This window comes from Callithrix jacchus, chromosome X, assembly GCF_049354715.1.
Source record: "Callithrix jacchus isolate 240 chromosome X, calJac240_pri, whole genome shotgun sequence".
In the NCBI taxonomy this organism is placed as follows: domain Eukaryota; kingdom Metazoa; phylum Chordata; class Mammalia; order Primates; family Cebidae; genus Callithrix; species Callithrix jacchus.
Window position 1 is genome coordinate 136,345,262 of NC_133524.1, and position 23,084 is coordinate 136,368,345.

At 35.1% G+C, this 23,084-nt stretch overlaps 1 protein-coding gene across 15 annotated transcripts in view; it reads right to left on the reverse strand.

The window, feature by feature from the left end:
- Window positions 1–4,795: 4,795 nt before the first annotated feature.
- MCF2 (MCF.2 cell line derived transforming sequence) overlaps window positions 4,796–23,084 on the reverse strand; it is a 132,128-nt gene continuing 113,839 nt past the window's right edge. For 10 of the 15 annotated variants that reach the window (XM_054250817.2, XM_054250816.2, XM_078363247.1 and 7 more), the window contains 10 exons: window positions 22,852–22,944; window positions 18,958–19,050; window positions 18,003–18,128; window positions 17,101–17,322; window positions 13,033–13,125; window positions 11,573–11,651; window positions 10,900–10,972; window positions 9,194–9,303; window positions 7,882–7,994; window positions 4,796–5,539 (listed from right to left, as the gene is read on the reverse strand). In XM_054250817.2, coding sequence (XP_054106792.2) covers window positions 5,507–5,539; window positions 7,882–7,994; window positions 9,194–9,303; window positions 10,900–10,972; window positions 11,573–11,651; window positions 13,033–13,125; window positions 17,101–17,322; window positions 18,003–18,128; window positions 18,958–19,050; window positions 22,852–22,944 — 1,035 coding nt within the window. In that variant the 3' untranslated portion in view covers window positions 4,796–5,506. The remainder of the gene's footprint in view (window positions 5,540–7,881; window positions 7,995–9,193; window positions 9,304–10,899; window positions 10,973–11,572; window positions 11,652–13,032; window positions 13,126–17,100; window positions 17,323–18,002; window positions 18,129–18,957; window positions 19,051–22,851; window positions 22,945–23,084) is intronic. The other 5 variants (XM_078363248.1, XM_035288289.3, XM_078363246.1 and 2 more) reach the window with 1 other exon arrangement.

Sequence of the window (23,084 nt, forward strand, 5' to 3'; positions counted from 1 at the left end):
GATTAATTAGAACTATTTCATTTTTGAAAGTGTTCAAAATGTTACTGCCTTAGATTTTATACTTTTCTAACATGTATAAATTTTTTAAAGTCGCAAACTGCTTAATTCAGCATGTGTAATGTTTCTTCATTTTTATCTGATACTCTTCTTTTATGGCTACTGCTTTTTGTCTTTTTTTTTAAATAGGTTATTTGGGTAAAGGTGGTATTTGGTTACATGAGTAAATTCTTTGGCACTGATTTGTGAGATTTTTGGTGTAGCCATCACCCAAGCAGTATACACTGTACCAATTTGTAGTATTTTATCCCTTGCTTCCTCCCACACTTCCCCCCAAGTCCCCAAAGTCCACTGTATCATTCTCATGCCTTTTTGTTCTCATAGGTTTTTGTCTTGTATAAGAAACTGTTAACTATTCAGAGTCATGACATCATCCTGTTTGTTTTTAGAAGATTTATCATTTCAACTTCTATGTTTAGACCTGTGATCCAACTCAAATTAATTTTTGTGTATGAAGTAAGATATAGAGATAGAGGTTCACTTGTTTTTCCATATGGATACACAGTTGCCAAGCATCATTTGTTAAAACATCCTTCCTTCCCCCATTCAAATGACTTGGACCCTTGATTAAAAATTGATTATGTATATGTGGTTCTATTTATGAAATCTTTATATTTCTATACTTACACTAATGCCATATTGTATTGATTACTGTAGTTTATAAGGGGGTCTCGAAATCAGGTAGTTAAGTACTCTCAATTTTCAAGATTCTTCGTTACTAGATCCTTTGCCTTTTTACATCATTCTCAGCAAACTTAACACAAGAACAGAAAACCAAACACCACATGTTCTCACTCATAAGTGGGAATTCAACAATGAGAACACATGGACACAGGGAGGGGAACATCACACACTGGGGCCTGTCGGCGGGGTGGGGACTAGGGGAGGGATAGCATTAGGAGAAATACTTATGTAGATGACACAGTGATGGATGCAGCAAACCACCATGGCAAGTGTATAACTATGCAACAAACCTGCACATTCTAGACATGTACCCCAGAACGTAAAGTATAAAAAAAAGAATAAATTTGCCTTTTAAATTTTCAAAAGAAGTTGCTGAGATTTTTATTTTGATTGCATTTAATCCATGGGACAATCTGGGAATGATGGGCTTCTTAACAAAATTGAGATTCCTAAATCATGAACATTGCATATCTCTCCTTTTATTAGGTCATCTTAAAAATATCTCAGCAAAGATGTGTAGTTTTCAGTATAGAAGACTTGTGATCTGTTATTAGATTTATTTCTATTTATTCTATATCTTATGTTGCTAAAATAAATGTTCTTTGGATATTTCATTTTTAAATTATTTGTTGCTAGGTTATAGAATTACAATTTATTTTGTAAAGACTGCATATTGTGGCCTTGTAAAATTCACTTATTATATAGTAGGGACTTGTCTGCAAATTCCTTATGGTTTTGTACATATACATGATCTGCTAATCATGACAGTGTTGCCTCTTCTTCTCTAATCTTTTAGTTCTTTAATATTTTTCTTGCATTATGGAACTGACTAGGACTTCCAGTATAATGCTAAGTGAAAATGGTCAGTGAATATCCTTGGCTTGTTTCCAATCTTAGGGGGAATCCTTCCAATATTTCACCATTAAGTATGATGCTAGCTGTAGGTTTTCATAAGTGTGCTTTATTGTATTGAGGAAACTCCCTTTATACCTTGTTTGCTGATAGTTTTTATCATAAATGAGTGGGAAGTTTTATTGATGACTTTCTTGTATCTATTGAAATAAGTATATCATTTTCCTCCTCATTATGCTAATATGGTGAATTATATTGATTTTCAAGTGTTTAATACAGGTATTTAAAGCCATACATTTGCCACCCTCTTTAGCTGCATCCACACATTTTTTGATATTCTGAGTTTTCATTTTCATCGAATTTGAAATAGTTCTAATTTCCCTAGTGCTTTCTTCTTTGTCCCATGTATTGTATAGATGTGTATTCTTTAATATCAAAATACTTTGGAATTATTGATTTCTAATATTATATCCTAAGACTATATGATTCCAATCTTTTGAAATTTATGAAGACTCATTTTATGACACAGAAGGTGGCCTGTGTTGGTGAATGTTCCATGTATACTTGAATATAATTATGCATTTTGCTGTTGTTGGGTGTAGACTTTTAATAAATGTCAATTAGTTCAAGTTGTCAGTATAATAGAGTTATTAGTATAATTACTAATTAAGTAATTCAATAATTATCTAAATAATTTAACAATTAGTGCAAAAAAATCTTTGAAAGGTGATTCAGATTATAGTACTCAAATGAGCAATGAGAAGTGACTCCATTCGAGTGGTTCCCATGTGACCCAGCGTTTTTATTAAGCTTCATTATACTTAGACTTCATTTCATGTTTTATTTTTTTATTTTTTATGTATGTATGTATTTATTTATTTATTTTTTGAGACAGTGTCTCACTGTGTTGCCTTGGTTGGAGTGCAGTGGCACAATCTTGGCTTACTACCATCTCCGCCTCCCAGGTTCAACCAATTCTCTGCCTCAGCCTCCCAAGTAACTGGGATTACAGGCGTCCGCCACCACACTCTGCTAATGTTTTTTGTATTTTTAGTAGAGACGAAGTTTCACCATCATGGCCAGGCTGGTTTTGAACTCTTGACCTCATGATCCACCCATCTCAACCTCCCAAAGTGCTGGGATTACAGGCATGAGCCACCACACCCGGCCCATTGTATGTTATAAATAAAATTTGGAACCAAATAAGCTACACCTAGTGTGTTTAAACAGTGTATCATTACCTGGAATTCAAACAAACAAAAGACCGAAACTACGATTTCAGAGGAATTATGTGGATGCAAGAATTATCTTATTTAACAATTAATTGATTTTCCTCTTCTGTGCTACCTTTTTACAGACAGCTAAGTATCATTTAGGAAAAATCCACAAGTAAACGGGTTTATATACAGAAATGTTGCATACCAAGGGTTAAGTTAATAGAAATGAACATATCTCCTAATGCTTCATACTACCTTCACACATAAGTCTTGGGTATAGACACAGGTGTGTTTGTGTATGTGTGTCTGTGTGTGTGTAGCAGAGACCTACCATAAAGAAATAACATGCTCCTAGGACAGTGTAGAACCACACTCTAGTAAAGCATTCTTGGACAGTAAGGTACCTTAAAAGCATATTCTCAGTATTTAATTCTGAAGAGTATCTTACGAAACACCATAGTATCTTAAATCTCTTTCAAGACTATCAACCTTACTGGGAAAAATTTAATATGCCTTTAAACTTTTCATTCATAAATTTAGAACTATTGAAGGAAAATAATAAATCCTAGCTAACATAATGTGTTTTCTGCTTTATTTCTAATTGCAGGGAGGTCATTACTCTATGTCAATGTCATCTTTGGTGAAGCTTTAACACTTAGTCTTCAAATTGTGTACAGTTTATTCATATTATACCTGTAACTTTCACATTCCGAAACCTATTGTCACCAGTTAAAATATCTAAACTGTTTCCTAGAATCAGGCCTTCTTTTCCTCTGTTCAGATTTTTCACCAACCTAAATAATAAATGAATAAGTAGCCAACAATGATGATACCAAGTGAATCAAAACAAATACATTATGTTGCAGCTCAAACTTTCACATGCTGTTGCATGTGTTCGAAGACCTTCATGACACTATGCTTGAGTCCTTTAAGTGACCTACAAAGAACTTTCCTTATTAGAAAAAATTATTACTTTAATGATCCATCATTAACTTTTAACTCTGTGCGTGCACTCTTCCACCTTTAGGGTTAGAGTACACAGACAATGTAGCATTTCAGTTCAAGTTATTGATGCAATGAAGACAGAACCATTACACTTAAAATTTCCAAAAGATTACGGAAGTTTCATTTAATCCAAACAATATTTTCTTCCTGCTTTAGGTTCTCTCCCAACTAAACAGTATTTTTGGCAGAACCATCATTACAATCAGTACTATACAAAGTTAAAAGCATAAGGATAAAATGATAAGACTAGAAAGTCAGTATTTGAACTGATAAATAGAAGTGTGGCTGTGTTGTAAAGTAGTAAAGTGTGGTCCCTGGAACACAGTAGGCATTCATTAAATATGTGGTTAGTGAAAGACTTAAATGATCAGACAGAATGTGATCTGTAGCCATCACAAAGCCCAGAGGTAATGGCTAAAACACCTGAGCCAAAGGTAAACTACAAAAGAACATGCAAATTCATAGCATGTCATTCTTTCAAAGCATCTTTCACTCACCAAAGGTTAATGTTCCTTTCAGTGAGCTTTATAAGCACTGCTGAAGCAATGAAAATGAAAGCCATGGCTGTGATATTTCTGCTTTTGGAGACTGTATAACAAAGATACAGATAAAGCAGAACTTTTGATTAGCTATCTATGTGCCCCAGCTGGAGATCATCACAGGCTTTGCAAACACACCTACCATTGACCTTCAGCATCCCCATGGAGAAGCTGAATGACATCTCCATTTCTAATCAGGAGGTCTTCTGAGCCTCTCTTCCTGCAGTCTGCCAGGGCTCTATATTTGCCTGGAGACTGTAAAGTTGTCTTAAAAAGTTACATTACAAACTTGATTGCAAAACCACTTGCATAACTGCCTGCTCTGTGACATGAAGAATTTACCCTTCAGTTCTCTGGTAAATGTGGTAGCTGCAGCAGCTTTGCAGGAACAGACAGACATGGAGCAGTTTGTGATGGGGAAAAGAAAAGGCAGAACTTAAGTTTATTTAACCTGAAGAATTAATTTTTATTTGAAAAAAAGAATTACAACATGAAATATACAGAAATTAGCAGAGCACAACTAATTTAAGTTACATTAATTATAAGCAAAAATCCAGAAAAAAATCAAGCATGAAAATATTAACTTTTAAATACGGCTATTTGTAAACTACTCCCATGAAAATTTATCTGGGCACATACAGACAGTAGCCCTGAACAAAATTTACTCATGCCCCAAAAATAATTTCTGGGCTTTGTATTCTTCCACACAGATTAAACTAATGGGCACAAAAGCTGTGGGTCCAACAAAAGCCTATTAAATCATAATGTTGTGCTTTACTTGACCTTAGTCATTTTGCAGCAGTAATTTTAACTTAATTTAGTAATAAATGAAATAATCCAAGGCACACTGATTGCATTTGGTTACAAAGTAGAGAAGAAATAATTTTCAAGTCCCAAAGTATTCTCAGATGAGAATCTTTCCAGCACAATATCTGACACATTAAATACATGATTTTAAAAAGAGAGCGCACCATAATTAAAAGCTTTATAAAATGAAAGAAAAGAAGTATGTGCTGTGGATTCTTTGCGTGTCCATTAACTTGAAAACAACATCTACATCATTTGAGTTGAATGTCTTTTGAGCAGTATTTTTCCAAATGAGCTGAGAAGCAAGCAGGAAAGAGCTATTTGCCATTTGACATAGTAGCTTCATCAAAATAGGAGCGCCATCTCCGACACGGGTCTCTACAAGGGAAGCAGCACCCATTATTGCTCCGTTTACAACTTGATAAAGTGAGGCCAAAAGAGCAGCTCATTTCAACTTCTTTTTTTGGCAGGGAAGAAAGGTTTATGGAATACATTGTATTGCTCTTTTGTATGTTTTCTTTAGTAGCACAACTTAGAGAATTATTGGACAAAGAGAGAAAAACTAACAGGTTTTTCTATATTCCCATCCTCTGTGACTAAAGCATTCTTCAATTTTGCATATTTAATCTTCTGATACCATAGCTAGAAAAAAAATGCTTACTTAAAACAGAGTTCTTGACAATACCTCCACAGATCATCTACAGCAAATGGTTAAACACAAACTGGCTTCCTCTGACTTTTTGCTCACATTTAACAACTATTCCTATCCACTCCATCCTCAGCTAACATTAATTAAAGAAATTGAACTTATTTTTGTTATTAGTCTAAGTCTGAGATTCCCAAAGTGTGGGAGACAAAGTGTTGTGGGTTCCTGAGACCCTTTCAAGGGGTCTGCAAGGTCAACCTACATTGAGACACTATTTGCCTTTTTCACTCCCATTCTCTCACAAGTACACAGTGGAGTTTTCTAGAGGACACTAGTTGTGTGGTAAAACAACAAATTGAATGCAAACGCGGACATGAGAATTCACCTTTTACTGAGCCAGAAGTTAAAGTGATTTACAAAAGTATTTTGTAAGTATTTAAGTATTTAAATCAGTCTTCTCACTAAGTTTTATTTTGGAAAATGTAACTTTTTAATAAAAATGTTATTTATATAAACTTACAATGGGTTTATTAATATTTTAAAATAGTGATTAAATTAAAATTTTTTAATTTCTTAGTTTGAATTTATCACATGATAAATATTTATAGATGTAACCTATACACCATGGAATGCTCTGCAGCCATAAAAACAAATGAAATCATGTCCTTTGCAGCAACATAGATGCAGCTGGAAACCATTATCCTAAGCAGGTTAATACAAGAATAGAAAACCAAATACCACGTGTTTTCACTTATAAGTGGGAGCTAAGCATCGGGTACATGTGAACACAAAGATGGGCACAGTGAACACTGGGGACTACTAGAAGGAGGAAAGACGGTTGGCATAAGGGCTGAAAAACTGCCTGTTGGTTACTATGCTCACTACCTGGGTGACAAGACCATTCATACTCCAAATCTCAGCATCACGCAGTACTGCCATGTAACAAAACCTTAGACATGTACCTCCTGGATCTAAAATGAAAGTTGAAATTATTTTTAAAAAAAAAGATATAACCTACATGAACACGAGTTCTTTGGGTTTCTCAATGTTTAAGGCTTCCTTCATTAAAAAGAGAATTGCAGGTATAGATAATTAACTCTGGACAAATCTCTTACCAGCTTTAAGCCTCAGTTTCCTCCTCTTTAAATTGAAGGTAATAAAGCCTGCTCTTTTTTCATACTAATACCATGAATATCAATTGAGAAATCATTTGGGAAACTGTAAGCTATCATACAAATATGTATTATGGTCATCATATTATTAATATAAACAATATCTACTTTTTAAAGACTGTATTTCAGAGTCAATGCTGTACAGGTTTGTGATTACCCATGCCGTTACCCTCTTATACTAACAGAACTGCCAAATGGAATTGGTTTCTCTGAAGGGCACCAAGGAGCACTCTACCTCCAAGCATCACTCCTACCCTCCAAGTTAGTGACTTTAGAAATGTAAGGATTTACCCCCAAACAGTCCCACCTCCTCTTTAATAACCCAGCAGTATCCTGCCAACTTGCAAACTATGTCTTCTATAAGCACTTGGACCCCACAGCAACCTCCTTTAATTTTACAGGGTGCTCCCTTGCTCTAATACCCTGAGATTTTCTATCAGTAATGCATTTTTGAGAATACACTAAAATATATCCCCCAGATGTTGTTAAATAGTTTTTAATGTGTAATGCTTATACCCTATATTTTTTAATCTGGAATCCAAACTGGTTTTTAAGTATATTTTAAGCTCCTTTTGTTCTCTGATTTTATTTTACATGCCTGGATAGAAAACACAGTGGTGGAGCTCTACTAAAGATAAAATAGGTCAATTTATAGAGATTTTGAAAGATTGACTATTTATTTCAGCAACTTCAGTAGAAGCTCTATGTATAGGTCAAATGGGTTCTACTTAAAGAGAAAAGTGCTTCCTGGTGTTCATAATAAGAGTTATTTCAACTATTTTGGCCATGGCATACTCCTAATGGCCTCAAGGATGCTGACAAAAGGTTGTCCCTATGTGCTTCACCTAGATTTTGTCAGTAAAACTGCCTCAAGAATTTTAATTTAATATATCATTACTAACCATGAGGGGCCTATCTTCTTCTTCATTTTCACCATAAGTAGAGTGGAAATAGTTGCTTGACCATTCCTCAGGCTCTTCAGAGATTTCTGCAGACTGTGACACCTCAGTCCAAACTATAAGAAAAGTGTGGAATGTGCCAGTTACTTGATGGTGCTAATTAACCACAAGGTGAGAAGTAAAACTAGTTGTAATGCTTTAAAAAGCTGAATTTTTTAAAAATTGGATTAACCACTCTAATGAAGCAGCAAATTAACAGAATCTCATCCTGGCCACATTAAAGCATTCGTGCAACCTTGGAAAAGTTATTGTCAACTTTTTCTAACTTGGTTTCCTCACCTGTCAAAGGAAGGCATTAGTACTAAGCTCTCTCCTTACTTCTTTGGGGGCCATAGCATAGATGGCCTGAAGGTAGTGACATTTAAATGGATAACTGGAAACTCAGCAAGGCTATCATTACCTTTTCCTCCTCAACCAGTAGAGAACTCTTCCATATTAAGGATCATCATAGTAAAGTATTGAGTATCAGGCACTCTGTTAGGCATTTCTCCAAGGAAGTCTATGCTGTTGAATCTAGAGTTGTTTAGGTGATCCTCATGAGTGCTTCTATAGCACTTTGTACTTCCCTGCTGTAACACTCACCAAATTTACTTTTAATTGCTGTTTAACTACCTTTCTATTCTCCTAGCTTCATGAGGATGGCAGCTGAGTGTGTCCTAATTAGACTACATGCCTAGCACTTTTCAAACTCCTGGAATGAAGATCATGCTACGTCAATATTTGTTGAATTAAATAAAGTATTTGAAATCACTTCAAATAAAACCATTCACAGAGGAAGAATAAATATTCCAGCTGTTAATGACTCTTCTCTATTCATTAAACCAAGGGTAAGTGAAATACGTATTCCTTGAAGCCAGTATATATGTTTTATTCATCACTATAGCCTTTATAGCAGGGGTTCCCAAACTTGAACACGCATCAGAATCACAGAGAGTGCCTGTTAAAACTCAAGTGGCTGGGCCTTGCTCCTAGAGTTTCTGATCCACAAGGTCTGGGTGGAGCAAGAGTATTTATCTTCTGTAAAAGTTTCCAGGTGATGCAGATGCTACCGATCCAGGGACCACGCTTTGACAACCAATACTCTCCAGTGCCCATCGGAGTGTCTTGCATATGCAATACATGAGAGCCTTATAAAATCTGGTTAACTGTATTTTGTTTATACAAAAATACCAGATGGATAGATTTCCAAATTAACAGTGGAAGGTAAAAATTTACATAGCCACAAATCTTGTCTTACGATGACCATGACACATACCTGTATTTGCTTCTGCCTGAACTGACACAATTGCCTCACAGACCTCCACCACAGTGTTGGGGTGTTCCAATTCAGTTTTCTCAATATTTATTAAAGCTCCCTGTTGCTTTCTGAAATAGTGATGTATAAAACTAAGTGAGCTTTTGTACAGTCTAAAAGTAAAAAGAAATTTAAAGTGGTACTTCTTCCATTGACCTCCAGTGTTAAGAACATGCTGAGAATCCATCCCAACAGCCAACACTCCCTATTTAAATCTGTGTGACAATAGGTTATAATATACAAATGCTTAAATCTCAGATCCAAGACAGCAGGTTCTCTATTATGTAAGGAGAAAAACTATTCCCTTCTAGACCTAAGGTAGGTGTATTGTATACAATATGGTTGCTCTGTGGACTTGTAACATTAATGAATTAGGTAAGTTGTATATAAATGAAGATGAAACTTTCAACTGATTCATATTCTTATGTACCAGCTACTATTAAGTTAACTACTACATAAAACCTAAAGATTTTACTTTTATAATGTACAATAAAAGATTGAGTTTTTTGGCTGGGTGCGGTGGCTGATACCTGTAATCCCAGCACTTTGGGAGGCTGAGATGAGTGGATCATGAGGTCAGGAGTTCAAGACCAGCCTGGCCAAGATCGTGAAACCCTGTCTCTACTAAAAACACCCAAAAAATTAGCCAGGTGTAGTGACAGGTGCCTGTAATCCCAGCTTCTCGGGAGGCTGAGGCAGAGAATTGCTTGAACCCGGGAGGCGGAGGTTGCAGTGAGCTGAGATCGTGCCACTGCACTCCAGCCTGGTGACAGAGCAAGACTCTAACTCAAAAAAAAAAAAAAAAAAAAGACTGAGTTTTTTGAACTCTGAAAAATAAAGACTTTCTCTGTGACTTTTAAATGGTTCTACTAAATCTATGTGAACCACCATCACATTTCATCTGATTTTAGCTACCTCAGAAAGATGACATGCAGCAAAGGAGAAAACAGTATTTCTAATAAGTCATTCAATGATTCCCACAGCATGCAGATGATGCATGGTGAATCTCTGTACCTGACCTTCAGAATCAATAAGAGAATTATTTCAGCATATATTCAAATGTTCAGTGAAAACTCCACTTTCTGGAATTTCTGGAGGCAGAACACAAAGACTACATCTCTAAACCCATACCAATGTGGGGGCATATAGGACAGCCAGCTTCTTTAATGACTCTGGTTGTGTTCAGGCTCCGTTCCCTCCCAGAATCCATACCTTCTCTCTATGTAGACAGAGGCCAAATCACCAGCAAGAAGTCTCCATCAAGGGACTATAAAACTGTGAGCCAGTCCTTCATTTGCTCTGTTCCCATATTCTTATAACCCTCTATTTCCAATCAGATCAAAGGTGACCAAAAATACTTTGGAAAAAAAAAAGCTTACGAACACAGCCTTCTTTCCTGTCAGCCTATGTGTAATTCTTCCAATGATATATTAAAAATAAAACATTTGTCATCACATTTAAAAATCAATCCAAGGGATAACTGTTAAGAACTACCAGCCTCCAATATAAGGCTGGACCTGAGAAAATAATGTGTTTATGGAATTTGATGAGTTACTGCTAAATTGGTGGTTGGCTTTTGTCTGAGATACTGTAATTACATTGTTTCATGTTACATACAGAAAACAAAAGATTGTGGGAGTGATATTTCTTAAAGAATAATCACTTACTCATCATTCTGCTGAAGAGAAATCTGAATCTTATCCTGTTCTGCTAATTGATCCTGTTGCTTTCTTTTTTTAACTGAGAAATAAAACAAAGTGTATTATTCTCATTCAGAAGTCACACTTCTTACTTCCTTAAAGGCCAATGACTTTCTGTCTCTCTCTCTCTCTCTCTCTCTCACTCTCTCTCTCTCTCTCACACACACACACACACACACACACACCCTTGCCATCAGACTTAACCTTCTCAGACTTGAAATAATCAGAGGGAAGACACTCTCAAGTTTGAATTTGTAAAGGTCTGAACCATGTAATATTTTATTCAAGAAGCCCAACTTTAGAAGTAGAACTGGCTCCCATTCCAACATTATTGAGCAATGATTACTCGAGATACTAAGCAGTCACCTCATGGAAAGGACTGGGAATTACCACAATCAGTTCACTGTGTTGCTTCTCAACTACTTTTTAAGCAAAAGGGTTGATTATCTAGTGTAAAGTTCATTCTTCGAAATAGTTTAAACAACCCTCTGAATCTTGATCTCCTACTAATTAATTTAACAAATCTTTTCATTGTAATAGTGTAAATATCAGCCCCATTCCCTGCAAAAATAATTACAAAATCTGAGTCAATAAGCTATTACTATATTTTTTGTTCTGAAGAATGCATGCTTGAATTTACCTGTCGAAAGTTCCTGCTGCTTCAACAAAATATTTCTTATTTCTTTTAACCATGTCATCTTCACATCTACATTAGGAGCCTAAAGATTTACAAAAAAAAAAAAAAAAGGAGGTGGTACAAGTTTCCTTTTACAAAGGATGTTCTATAATAAAACAAATGTAATTATGTATATAAAATACTATTTCCTATAACACCAAAATCAAATCTTAACAATTTGATTCTTAAAATTTTTATAAAGCAAATAAGTTGCTATCAGATTAAATGAAATAATTCAGTCAAAACCACTTTTGCTGTAATCCCAGGACTTTGGGAGGCCAAGATGGGCAGATCTCTTGAGCCCAGGAGTTTGAGACCAGCCTGGGCAACATAGAGAAATCCCGTTTCTACAAAAAAATATACCAAAATTATCCAGGTGTGGTGGCATGTGCCTATAGTCCCAACTACTTGGGAGGCTGAGGTGGGAGGATCTCTTGAGCCTGGGAGGCAGAGGTTGAAGTGAGCCAAGATCACACCACTGCACTCCAGCCTGCACAACAAAGCGAGACCCTGTCTCAAAAAATATATTTATTTTGAAATTGTCCTTAAATAATGGTATAAGAATGCTTGGATGCAAATGTGAAATATAATTTCACTTCTTTTGTCTTTACAGGAGAATTCATTTTAAAATATAAATATTTTGATGTTTAATTTTAGTAAAATAAAACAAGCTCTACTATTTCTGAAAAGGCCATCTATTGCAGAATAACGTTGGTGACTGATGGTAACATGAAAGCCTTCTTAAATATCCTCCCATTATTTATAAGATGTTTGTTAAATGATACCAAATATTATATCTTAAGCAAACCAAGAAAACATATTTTTATAAATTGTAGTCACCTAGTACAGAATTTCAACAAACAAAAAACACTGAGCATTATTAACAGATAACAGCACATTGACAAGTCATGAAACAAATATTTATTGAAATGACAACATCCTCTTGAAATGTTCTGATTCATCTCCCCTTCCCTGAAACAGTTTGGTCCCTATAGCACAACTGGCCAGGGCTTTAACCATGCTCTTTAGAAGCAGAAAGCAAGTCTGAACTGTCACATCCTCGTGTCTTTTAATCAGGTACCTCTAGAATGTTTAGCACAAGAAGAACTCAGAACTATTATAATTCTGTAACTTGGAAACTTGATGGGGACAGAGAAGTACCTGCCAAGCTGTCAGTTCTAGTTGATAAGTCTCTTATGTAATTGTGAAAACTTGAAGCCCTAGAGAACACCATAGGCATATCTCAATGTAGCTAGTAGAAAAAAGTTAAATACATCACAAAGAATATTCAAATAATATTTAACTGACCTACATGAAAGGAATGGAACTTTTGAAATGTGACCAAAATTATTTTTGTTTATAAATTTGGGCTTTTGTATTTCAATGCAGGTCTTGGCTTCTAGAAGAATTTTTAAGTGACCAACCTGGACAATATAAACTTCTTCCTTTTCACCATACCAGATTTCAAACTTGCGGTTATCACCTTTTACAAATTCAGTGATTCCAACTTCATCCATCTACAATAAATAAGTCAAAATTTTCATGAGCATTTTATTTTAAATATGAAGTTACATTAAAATTACCCTATCATGTTCTAAATAAAACAGAATTTGTCTTGGGCAGAAAAATATATGTTATATTAAATGAATATGAAATGATAATTACAATCATAGACAAGAGTATTTCAATGTTTTCATTGAACTATGCACTTTATAGTTCAGACTGCATGCTTCATGTTAGTGATTGACACAAATGTTATAAATCTGAAATTCCAAGTAGCCCATCTAAGATTTAATTCTGTTATAAATTAATAGTACACTATTAAATTATTTGGTCAAACACAGAAGTAATTACACATCAATAGAAAAAAGCCACTGAAAATTAATTTAAATTGTTATTTATACTAATTATTTTACAATCATTTAATCTTACAAATTAAAATTTATTTTGATAGAAGCCCTACAAGTTATAATCATATAATTTATGGGACGGGAGAGAACCAGTCAGGTACACGAAGATCTCTCTATTTTCTACCAATCCCTTGGCCTGTCTAAAAAGCAAATAATATGTCACAGGACATTGTTGTCTTTTTTGTACCCAGTGAAACTTTTGTACACAATATCTCTTCCTTACCACAGTTTTTTCTTCTTCTCAACATGATTGTGCAAATCATAAACTCTTCCATTTTCTTTCATAGTGTTCTGCTAATAGGTTGGCTAGTTGCACTTTGAGCAATCCCAGTACCTTGCACAAACATTCTTTTAGTTCCCTTCTGCCTTTCCTCTTTTATTTCAATTCTTACCTAATAATCTAAAGGGGTATCTCACTCTCTGTTCCAGTTATGAGCCCCCCAGATGGCCCTAATTAGAACTGATAAGCATTATAAGGCAGTGCTAGTGAGATTACCAATAACAAGGGGAAGAAAAACACTTATGCTTAGAAATGTAATGTAACATATTAATGAAAGAACCTTTGACATCCACCCTGAATGTAGTCAGAAGATATTTTCAGAATGTCGCAAACTATCTTTATATTCTCACTCCACCATTCCAACTAACCTACTTCTGCTCAAATATCACAATTTAAGATTAATAGAAATCTCATATTCAATATTTTTTAAAATTAACTGTTTCATTACATGCTTTTGTCTTAACATAAGCTGGAAGGCACACAGGCTTTGGCATCAGAGAGGTCTGGGCTGGACTACATCTCTACCACTCACTAGCTATGTGTCTTAGTGCAAGTTGCTTAACTTTTCTAAACTTCAGTTTCCTCAACTATAAAATGGAAAGAACACCTATTTCATAGGGTTGATGTAAGGACTAAATAGCCTGGAGTAAATGCTTAGATCCTATAATGAGCTTTTTAAAGTATGAGTTTGCTTTCTAATCTTCCCCTATTTAAATTGTAATCATTTTGTTATTTTTTATTGTAAACATATAGTACATCATTATTGACTAAGTGAACTTTTCTGAGCTGCCCTGGAAATGTAACCATTATGTGTGGCACATAGTAAGGACTATGTGCATGTCTGTTAAATTTTTAAAAATTGATAATAATAAATACATGAACTAAGGAATCTGAAGGACTCAAATCTCCTCATCTGGTCACTTGTGATTTTAGATAGGGCCTTTCCTTGCATATAAGTGGCCAACTTAAAATATAACATATAAATCATTAGAAACTACATGGTCAGCCCATAGGATTCCAATTTTGTATGGTACAGTCAAAACAAGAGTTCATTTAAAGTGAGATTGACATAGACATAAAGATGGCAACAAAGACACTTGGGACTACTAGAGGAGGAGTGGAGGGAGAGGGATAAGTGTTGGAAAACTAACTCTTGGGTACAATGCTCAGTACCTGGGTGATGGGATATTTGTACCCCAAATCTCAAGATCATTCAATACACTCAGGTAACAAACCTGCACATGTACTGTACCCCTTGAATATAAAATAAAAGTTAAAAAATGTAAGAGAGAAGGTTCAGCAATAGAGTATCTGCAATGATTCTCTCTACGAAGCATAAGACTTTGAAACCAATAGCATAAATAGTTAAGTAACACATTGACTGATAATGCTAGCAATTGCTAAATGCTGGAATCTCATGATAAGCAGACAAGCAGAAGTGAGCATAGTGAACCCTAAGAAACATCCTAATTTTCAGTGGTATCACCATCTTCCCAGGAATCCTGGTCTAAAGCCTTGCAGGCATCACTGGCTAATTTTTTTATTAAGGATACTCTGCATTGCTGGGGAACCAAAGAAGAATCAGAAAGATTTTCTTCCTTCAATGTCAGGTATTATTTATTTTCTGTAGCTAGTAAGTTAGCAAGCCCATCTGTCTACCTTCTATTGAAATGTTTCTAGCATCTATCCCACCTTCTCTGTTTCCATGGTACTTGGTGTAGTTTCAGTTTTCATGACTTAATCACCTAATCCCTTCTTTACTTTAATATATTCAAGAAACATGTTGTTGGCATGTCCATCATAGTGACAAATTAAGGGTAAATAGAAAATTAATATGAACTAGAAATACTATAGTAGGTAGAAATTAGATCACCTCACAGTAAAATGGATTTGGGTCTAATATGCCTATGAAGGTAAAGTACCTTCCAAAAGAATAAGTATATAGACAGCAAGAGATTTGAACCCTCTCTGTCATAGATTACAAGTTTATGGTTCTCAGTCAATGTTTATTAATGACTCAGAAGGCCCTTTGAGATTTGAGGGCTTAGAAGTGGACTGCTAAAATCAAAGGATCAACTGGCCTTTTCTGATGAAAATAACAGAGCTTTAAAGAAGCTGCGGTGTGTTCAGTGTGAAGCAGGGAAAATAGACTATAGGAAAAACTACTTATTTTTGACCTGACCCTGGGCAGGAACCTTGTTAGGAACAGGTAGGGGCTGCTGATCCTATGGGAAGAATCAAAAGCAGGGCCTACTTATAGGTAGTCTCCTAATACAAACACCTCACTTGGGTCTCAAAACATATTGCCTGTCTTCTTTATAACTGCTGCTGAAAATTTCAGTTATCAAATATACTGGTGATGACAACTATGAAAGAACACACTCATGAAAAGTGACTAACATGATAGTGGTTGGGGATTTAAGGACAATAATAGAGAAAACTCTATTTTTGACATTTTCTATGAGAAATGTTATATTGGTTTTAGAATTTAAAATTCAAAAGATGAAATTCATTAAATGTAAAAAATAATCAAATTTGTCAATTATGGGTCTCATGTAAATTGGAAGTTCCTCTTCTCTAATGGAGAAACCAGCTGGAAGTATCATTGGGTTGTTAATAACTTGCCCAAACAATATTGTTCTCATTTTAATAACAAACTAATAAACTAATATTAGGGAAAAAATGGCAGTTTTGTTTATAGGAGAGAATAAAGTAATTTTGAAAGATTGAACAGGACAGATTTGGAAAGGATTCAGCTATAGGTGGCTTTGAACATCCAGGAAGGGTGAAGCTAGGAAATGGAGGAGGAACAAAGAAAGAAAGGTGGGGACATGCTAAGCACAAATGTTATCCATTTTTAAATTGCATTGAGGAAAAGGAGGAAACTTTCTTCCCTATCTCTTCTGTAGCAGAAGGCTCCTTTATAAGACGACCAAGTATTCTGCCCAGTGTCACCGGAAAGAGAGTGCTGATGGGGAGGCTAGGACGCTCCTTATAATTTCAAACTGTGCTATTCAGGATGCTAGGGAGCCCCCTTGAGGAGTATCTAGGATTGTAGTGAGAAGAAAGGAATTAAACCTCTGCATTCCTTCACCTTCGCTTCAAGCAGAGAAGTTACGATTCACCTGCCTTCTACATAAGACTTAAGAATTTTTAAAATACAAAGAAATGTGCAGCTAAAGTATAAAACCCACTCATTTGAAATAGAAAAGTATTCAAACTGGGGTACACATACACACACACACACACACACAGAGAGAGAGAGGAAACAATACTACATTACCCAATACAAATCGTCTTACTTTCCAACAGTGTTTAAAACTGTATGATGGGTATCTATCAGAGCCTTCTCCACTTTCAACACGCCTTTTACAAAACACAATGGCTTTTTCATACAAGAAAAGGTGTCGCTGCATTGGTTTGAATCTAGCCAAATCCTTCATTTTCGTAGCACCTTTCTTGTGTCCTATCCAAACACTAAATCCACCTTGCATTATCATCTTGCCGAGTTCATTTAAGTTTCCCTAGAATGGAAAATCAAAAACCATCAGTAGAAAGCAAAACTACATTCAGCTCTCTGACATCAACATTTTAGTGTTTAGCTTGAGCTACTAAAATCCTGAAGCATAATTTATGTTTTTTACAAACTTAACTTTGTATGTTTAAACATGGCATGCACCACATAAGTACAAAATTACTGTGGGAGTGGAAGATAAAATAAACTTCCTTTTCTCTGGCTTCATATCATCTGGAGGTATTTCAGCTACGGTATGTCTTCCTCAATCCTGTTTGGTGCATGACATATACCAGTTCAAGTTTTTCTACTGGGTGGAGTTAACCTGTTAAAAGGCTACACAAGTGCTAAAAATTTGATTCTTTTCTTTTCTATCTATCTATTGCTATCTACAGGGGCAAGCAGCAATTATGGAACAATACATTTTCTTAGCTGACTCAAACATTCCTTAAGCAGGATCTCTCAGGTCTGGGACTGGGGGAAGGCAGTTGGGGACAAGGGGAATCTCATAAATCCATTTGGCTGCTGATCTGAAGCTAATTCTCTACTTAGTGTTATCAGTAGTAATGAACACTTTGATCTCCATTTATCTGCTTCTTATATGTTATTTCTCAATTGGTCCTAGGAGGGGAAAAGGGATGTCGAGATGCTGACCCCCTAAAATTCCAACAATTATTAAAATATGCTTACAATATAGCCATTTATTGCAATCTGATGCATAGAATCATTAACTGACTTCAGTAAGTCCAGCATTGCATCAAGTGCCTCCTTTAATTGAGCAGATCCTTCACAGTCTTTGCTATATTTTAATAGCTCCTGTAATTAGAAATCAGGAATTAATACTAGACAGATATTAATATCTGGTCAAAATGAATAAATTTTTGGCTAACATGCTTTCCAGCAGGAATCCAAATATAATGTCACATTTTGGAGTAATTCCTTTTTCATGCTCTTTGTTGCAATAATATTATTTTTAATAACAATGTCAAAATAGAGGAAGTAGAATAGTGACTAAATAGTATAAAACAAAGGACATTTAATGTTTCTGGAGCTGAAGTATAATAGCTATTAAGACACATCAGAGATCAATTTTTAAAGCCATTACACGTAGGGTTCTTTTGTCCTCTACATACAATAATTTGTTTTAGCTATGATGCACTCATGATGCATATAGTATAGAACATTATGAAAATTCATTTTAAAACAAGCCATGTTGTATTTATACTTAACAGAAGATTCTAGTAATCCTTTCACATTATACTAGGGGAGTGAGTGCCATTTGCATTTCTCATTGAGAAGACCCCTATGAAATACAGCCCCAAAACTCTAAGAAATATTTGCTTTCTTTTGTAGTTCTTATAAATATTTAAAGTTCTTCAGTAAAACATTATGCAGAAATTAACACAACTTGTATGAAAAATTAAATAGCTAAGACTCCAGATATTCTCTGCCTGATATCTTTGCCTATGGCATTTGTAGCCACAGGGAACTGAAGGAGCACACAAAATTCTACTGCTAAATCCAGTCTTTTCAGTCATTGAGCCTACCTATTTCTAGTGCTTCCTAGTACACTATTTTCTTTTTAATGGCTCTGACATATCTGACTCAAAAAGTAAAGAAAGAGACAAATGCTTCATATAATTACCTTCAACAATAACTGATATTTAGTGATTCGTTGCACTGGTTTGAGTAAGTAGGAATCTAATCCAAGTCTGTGTTTTAACTTCCTTTGACATTCCTGTCATTAAAAGATAAATTTCAATAAAAATAAATAAAAACATGTACCTATGAAAATGCCAAGTGTTCACTGATTAAACCTAATGCCCCAATGTTTCTTATATCTCAAAGAAAATTTATTGGAAAAATCACTGTTATGTGTAATACAGAAATTATAAGACACAGTATTTCTGAAAAACTACCATAAACACTATTTCAAGGATTGGAGAAGTAAACCATTCCAACATTTCAAAGATTTAAAAGTTTTCACATATAAATTCATATTGATGTGGATTTCTTAAAAAGTGTGAAAGCAGGGAATAGCTATAGATTTGCAGGATTAAAATATTCTTTAATATATTAAAGAAAATTCACAAAAGACCAAGCTCTACTAGTCAAGGGTCAGAAAAGAAATTGGTTGTGCTGAATATAAAGCAGACTGGACATGCGAACAAAATTTTTAATATCACAAAAAAATAAAGCCCTCATCAACTGGTGCTATGTTTCATCCAGTAATTGACCCATTGCCACTGTAAATATAAGGGTCATAATGTTGAGTCTAGGAACATTGTAGGGGCCCATAGTTAGGGCAAGATGTGGTTACTTAGGATAAAATGTGCATAAAGTACAGAACAAAAAGGGATTGAGGAAAAGTATACCTGAATAAGAACCATGGCTCTCCTTTGAATATGGATAAAATCCAACGTACAATCTAATTCAAACAAGAATTAACAATTTATAGTTAAAGGAGGAGTACTGCTATTAGGTTGGTGCAAAAGTAATTGTGGTTCCTGCCATGACTTTCAGAGGCAAAAACTACAATAACTTTTGCACCAACCTGATACATGCATTTAGATCTCCTCACTCATGATACCCAACTAAAATGATGAACAAGTTACTTTACAAGGCAAAATCACAATGTTTTGAAGAAGGTGAGAAAGGGGAAAACTTCAGTAAAATTTGGAAACTGGAAATGAACCCTAGAAGTGGTAAACAACTAAGCACACTGGAGAAAAGTGGACTTCGAGCTGGCAGAGGAAAAAGCCAAGGAACAACTCAATTTATGTTATATACATCTCCTCCATGCCCTCCACAATGTCTCAGGATTACCTGAGATACCAAGTACCTCTGAAAGTGGGAGGTAAAGGTGAGGCTCAAGAAAGGATGCTTGTTGAAAGCCTTTTTAAGAAGTAATTACCTAATAACAAGTGTTGGTGAGGATATGGAGCAATTAGCACCCTCATACACTGCTGTCAGAAATGTAAAATGGTACAGCAACTTTGGAAAAGACTCCAGCAGTTTCTCAAAAAGTTAAATGTAGAGTTACCATATGACCCAACAATTTCACTCTCAGGTATACAGCCAAGAAGAATAAAAACACATCTACACGAAAACTTGTATAAAAGCATTCTTAGCAGCATTGTTCATAATAACCAAAAGGTGGAAACAAGCCAAATGTGCATCAACCAATGAATTGATAAATAAATGCAATATATCCATATAATGGAATATTATTCAACCATAAATAGGAACAAAAAACTAAATCTTGCTACAACATGGATGAACCACTAAAATATTATCCTAAGTGAAAGAAAGAAGTCAAACACAAAAGACCACATATTATATGATTCAATTTATATAAATTGTCCAGAAGAGGCAAATCTATTGAAGACAGCAAGTAGATTAGTGTTTGCCTAGGGTTGCTGGGATTCGGGAAAAATAGAAGGGTAACTGCTAAAAGGTTCTGGTTTCCTTTTAGTGATAAAAATATTACATTGATTGTGGTGATGGTTGCACAACCTTGTGAATACAGTAAAACCACTGAATTCTATACTTGAAAAGGGTGAACTGGTGACATTTTATCTCAATAAAGTTGTTACCAAAAAACAATAAATGGCATGAAAATCTAAAAAAAATCAATAAGGCTCTCAGATAACCATACCACTCTGCACAGCTGGGTGCCTTCTCACCCACTTTTCTCCCAAGTTGGCTGCCACAACACTGGCAGCCAGATCATTATACATAAGGTATCAGTTCAAGAAATCTGACCAGCCTAATAGAAATGCTCTAAAAATACAGGTATTGGGGAATCCCTTTAAGCAAATAGCTGAGACAAATAACTCAACAATGAGGATCATGGTTAATAAACCCACATATGCCCAGGAAACTTCCAACGAGTTTTTTGGTGTTTACTCCTAATGTAAGTGGACAGACAGGTATCACCAGACATTTGAGGAGAGCAACAAAGATGGGTAATAGGAACCAAACAAAGAGAAATAGAAAGAAAAAATGCAATGTGAAGACAACAAAAACTGTGCAGGGAGAAGAAAACTATTTTTAAAAGGAAAATCTACTCTCATCTTTGTATAGATGAATGAAGATACTGAATTCACAAAATGAAAACAGGATTCTATTAAAAGAAACATTGTAAAAAAAAAAAAACAGAAAAAGGGTGAGGGCTCTTCAAAACTAAAAACACAATGGCAGAAATGGAAACTTCAATAGAAGGACTAGAAAGTAGAAGAGGAAGACAAAGAATGGAAAATAGGAAAGATAAGATAATTAGAGGACCAGTCCAGGATGTTCAAACTTGTACAATAGAAATTCCAAAAAGTGAAAATGGAGAAAATTAGGTGGAGGTAATCAAAGAAAAACTCCAAGTAAATTTGGGCAGGAGGTTCCAAATTCAAAGTTATCACCCCAAGACTAGCATAATGGATAAAAATAGTGCCAACATTTGAACACTGAAAATAAAAGAAGTTTTCATAAGCTTTCAGATGACAGAAAAAAAGTCACCTGCAAAGGAACAAAAATTAAAATGGCATCAGATTTCTGAATAGTAATACTAGAAGCTATAAGACAATTGAGCAAAACCTTCACAATTCTGAGTATAATTATTTCTTACCTAGCCTTATATACCCAGCCAAACTAGCAATTAATTCTTAAGGTAGAATAAAAATATTTGCAGGCACATATACTCTCAAAAACTTTTACGTACTGTGTACACTTTTTCAGGAAAACTACTGGAGGATGTGTTCTACCAAACAAGGCAGGTAAACAAGAAAGATAAAGACATGGCAGCTAGGAAGGAGAGCCTATGCAGCAGACAGGTGAGGAGAATCCAAAACTTATGTTCACCAAGATCCCCAGGTGACAGCTGTGCAACAGGCCTACTGAGTCTAGATAAGCAAGACAGATACCTCCAGGAGATATTTCTTGAAGACTATGAAATTCAGAGAAAAAATAATGTGTTTAAATGTAATAAGAAGAGATTTTTGGAACTCCTACATCTCAGAGAGGTTGGGGTAGAATAATGATAAGTATCTAGAAAACTGAGTAAAAACACCATTGCAAGAGAAATAGAAGAGAAGGAAAAGCAACCCTATTAGACCACATGATTCATGGAGCAAAGAAATTACATAGTCTTCATTTAACACTGTATATCAATCTAATCAAAATTACAATATAACTATAGTGGAGGTTTTGTAAGAAAAGAAGTATATTTATATATGTGGTAGTTGGGTGGGGGACAGTGAATGAAAGCTAAACCCTTATCTTTCATAGTATAAAGGAAAAAGATAAGCACATCATTTGAAGCTATGGAGGTAAATACCAAAGGATGTAGCTAGAAGTGCTGAAAGTGTTTGCCTCTGGGAATTTACAAATGTGTTTGTGTGTGTTGTGGTGGGGGGGTGGACTTGCTCTTTAACCTATGTATGTATATGCATATGTAGCATACCAAAGTAGAAAATGAATTTATAATTAAGAAATATCCCAGTATCTTCCAGAAAGAGTATATCCAATATTGGAATAATTACCATACCTGGAAAAATGCACATTCTGAATACTTCCTCCATATTGTTTCTGATCTGGGCTTATTCTGACAATATTTTGCATACATCTGAAAATCATCCTTCTGTGATAAGAACCAAATTCAAATAAATTACTAATTTGTAAATATGACATTTGCCATCAAGAAAGGCTAAACAAGAGTGTGTCCAAGCATCCTAGGGATAGTAAGCCTAAAGGGCCTACTGTACTGGCAGCTGGTCAAAA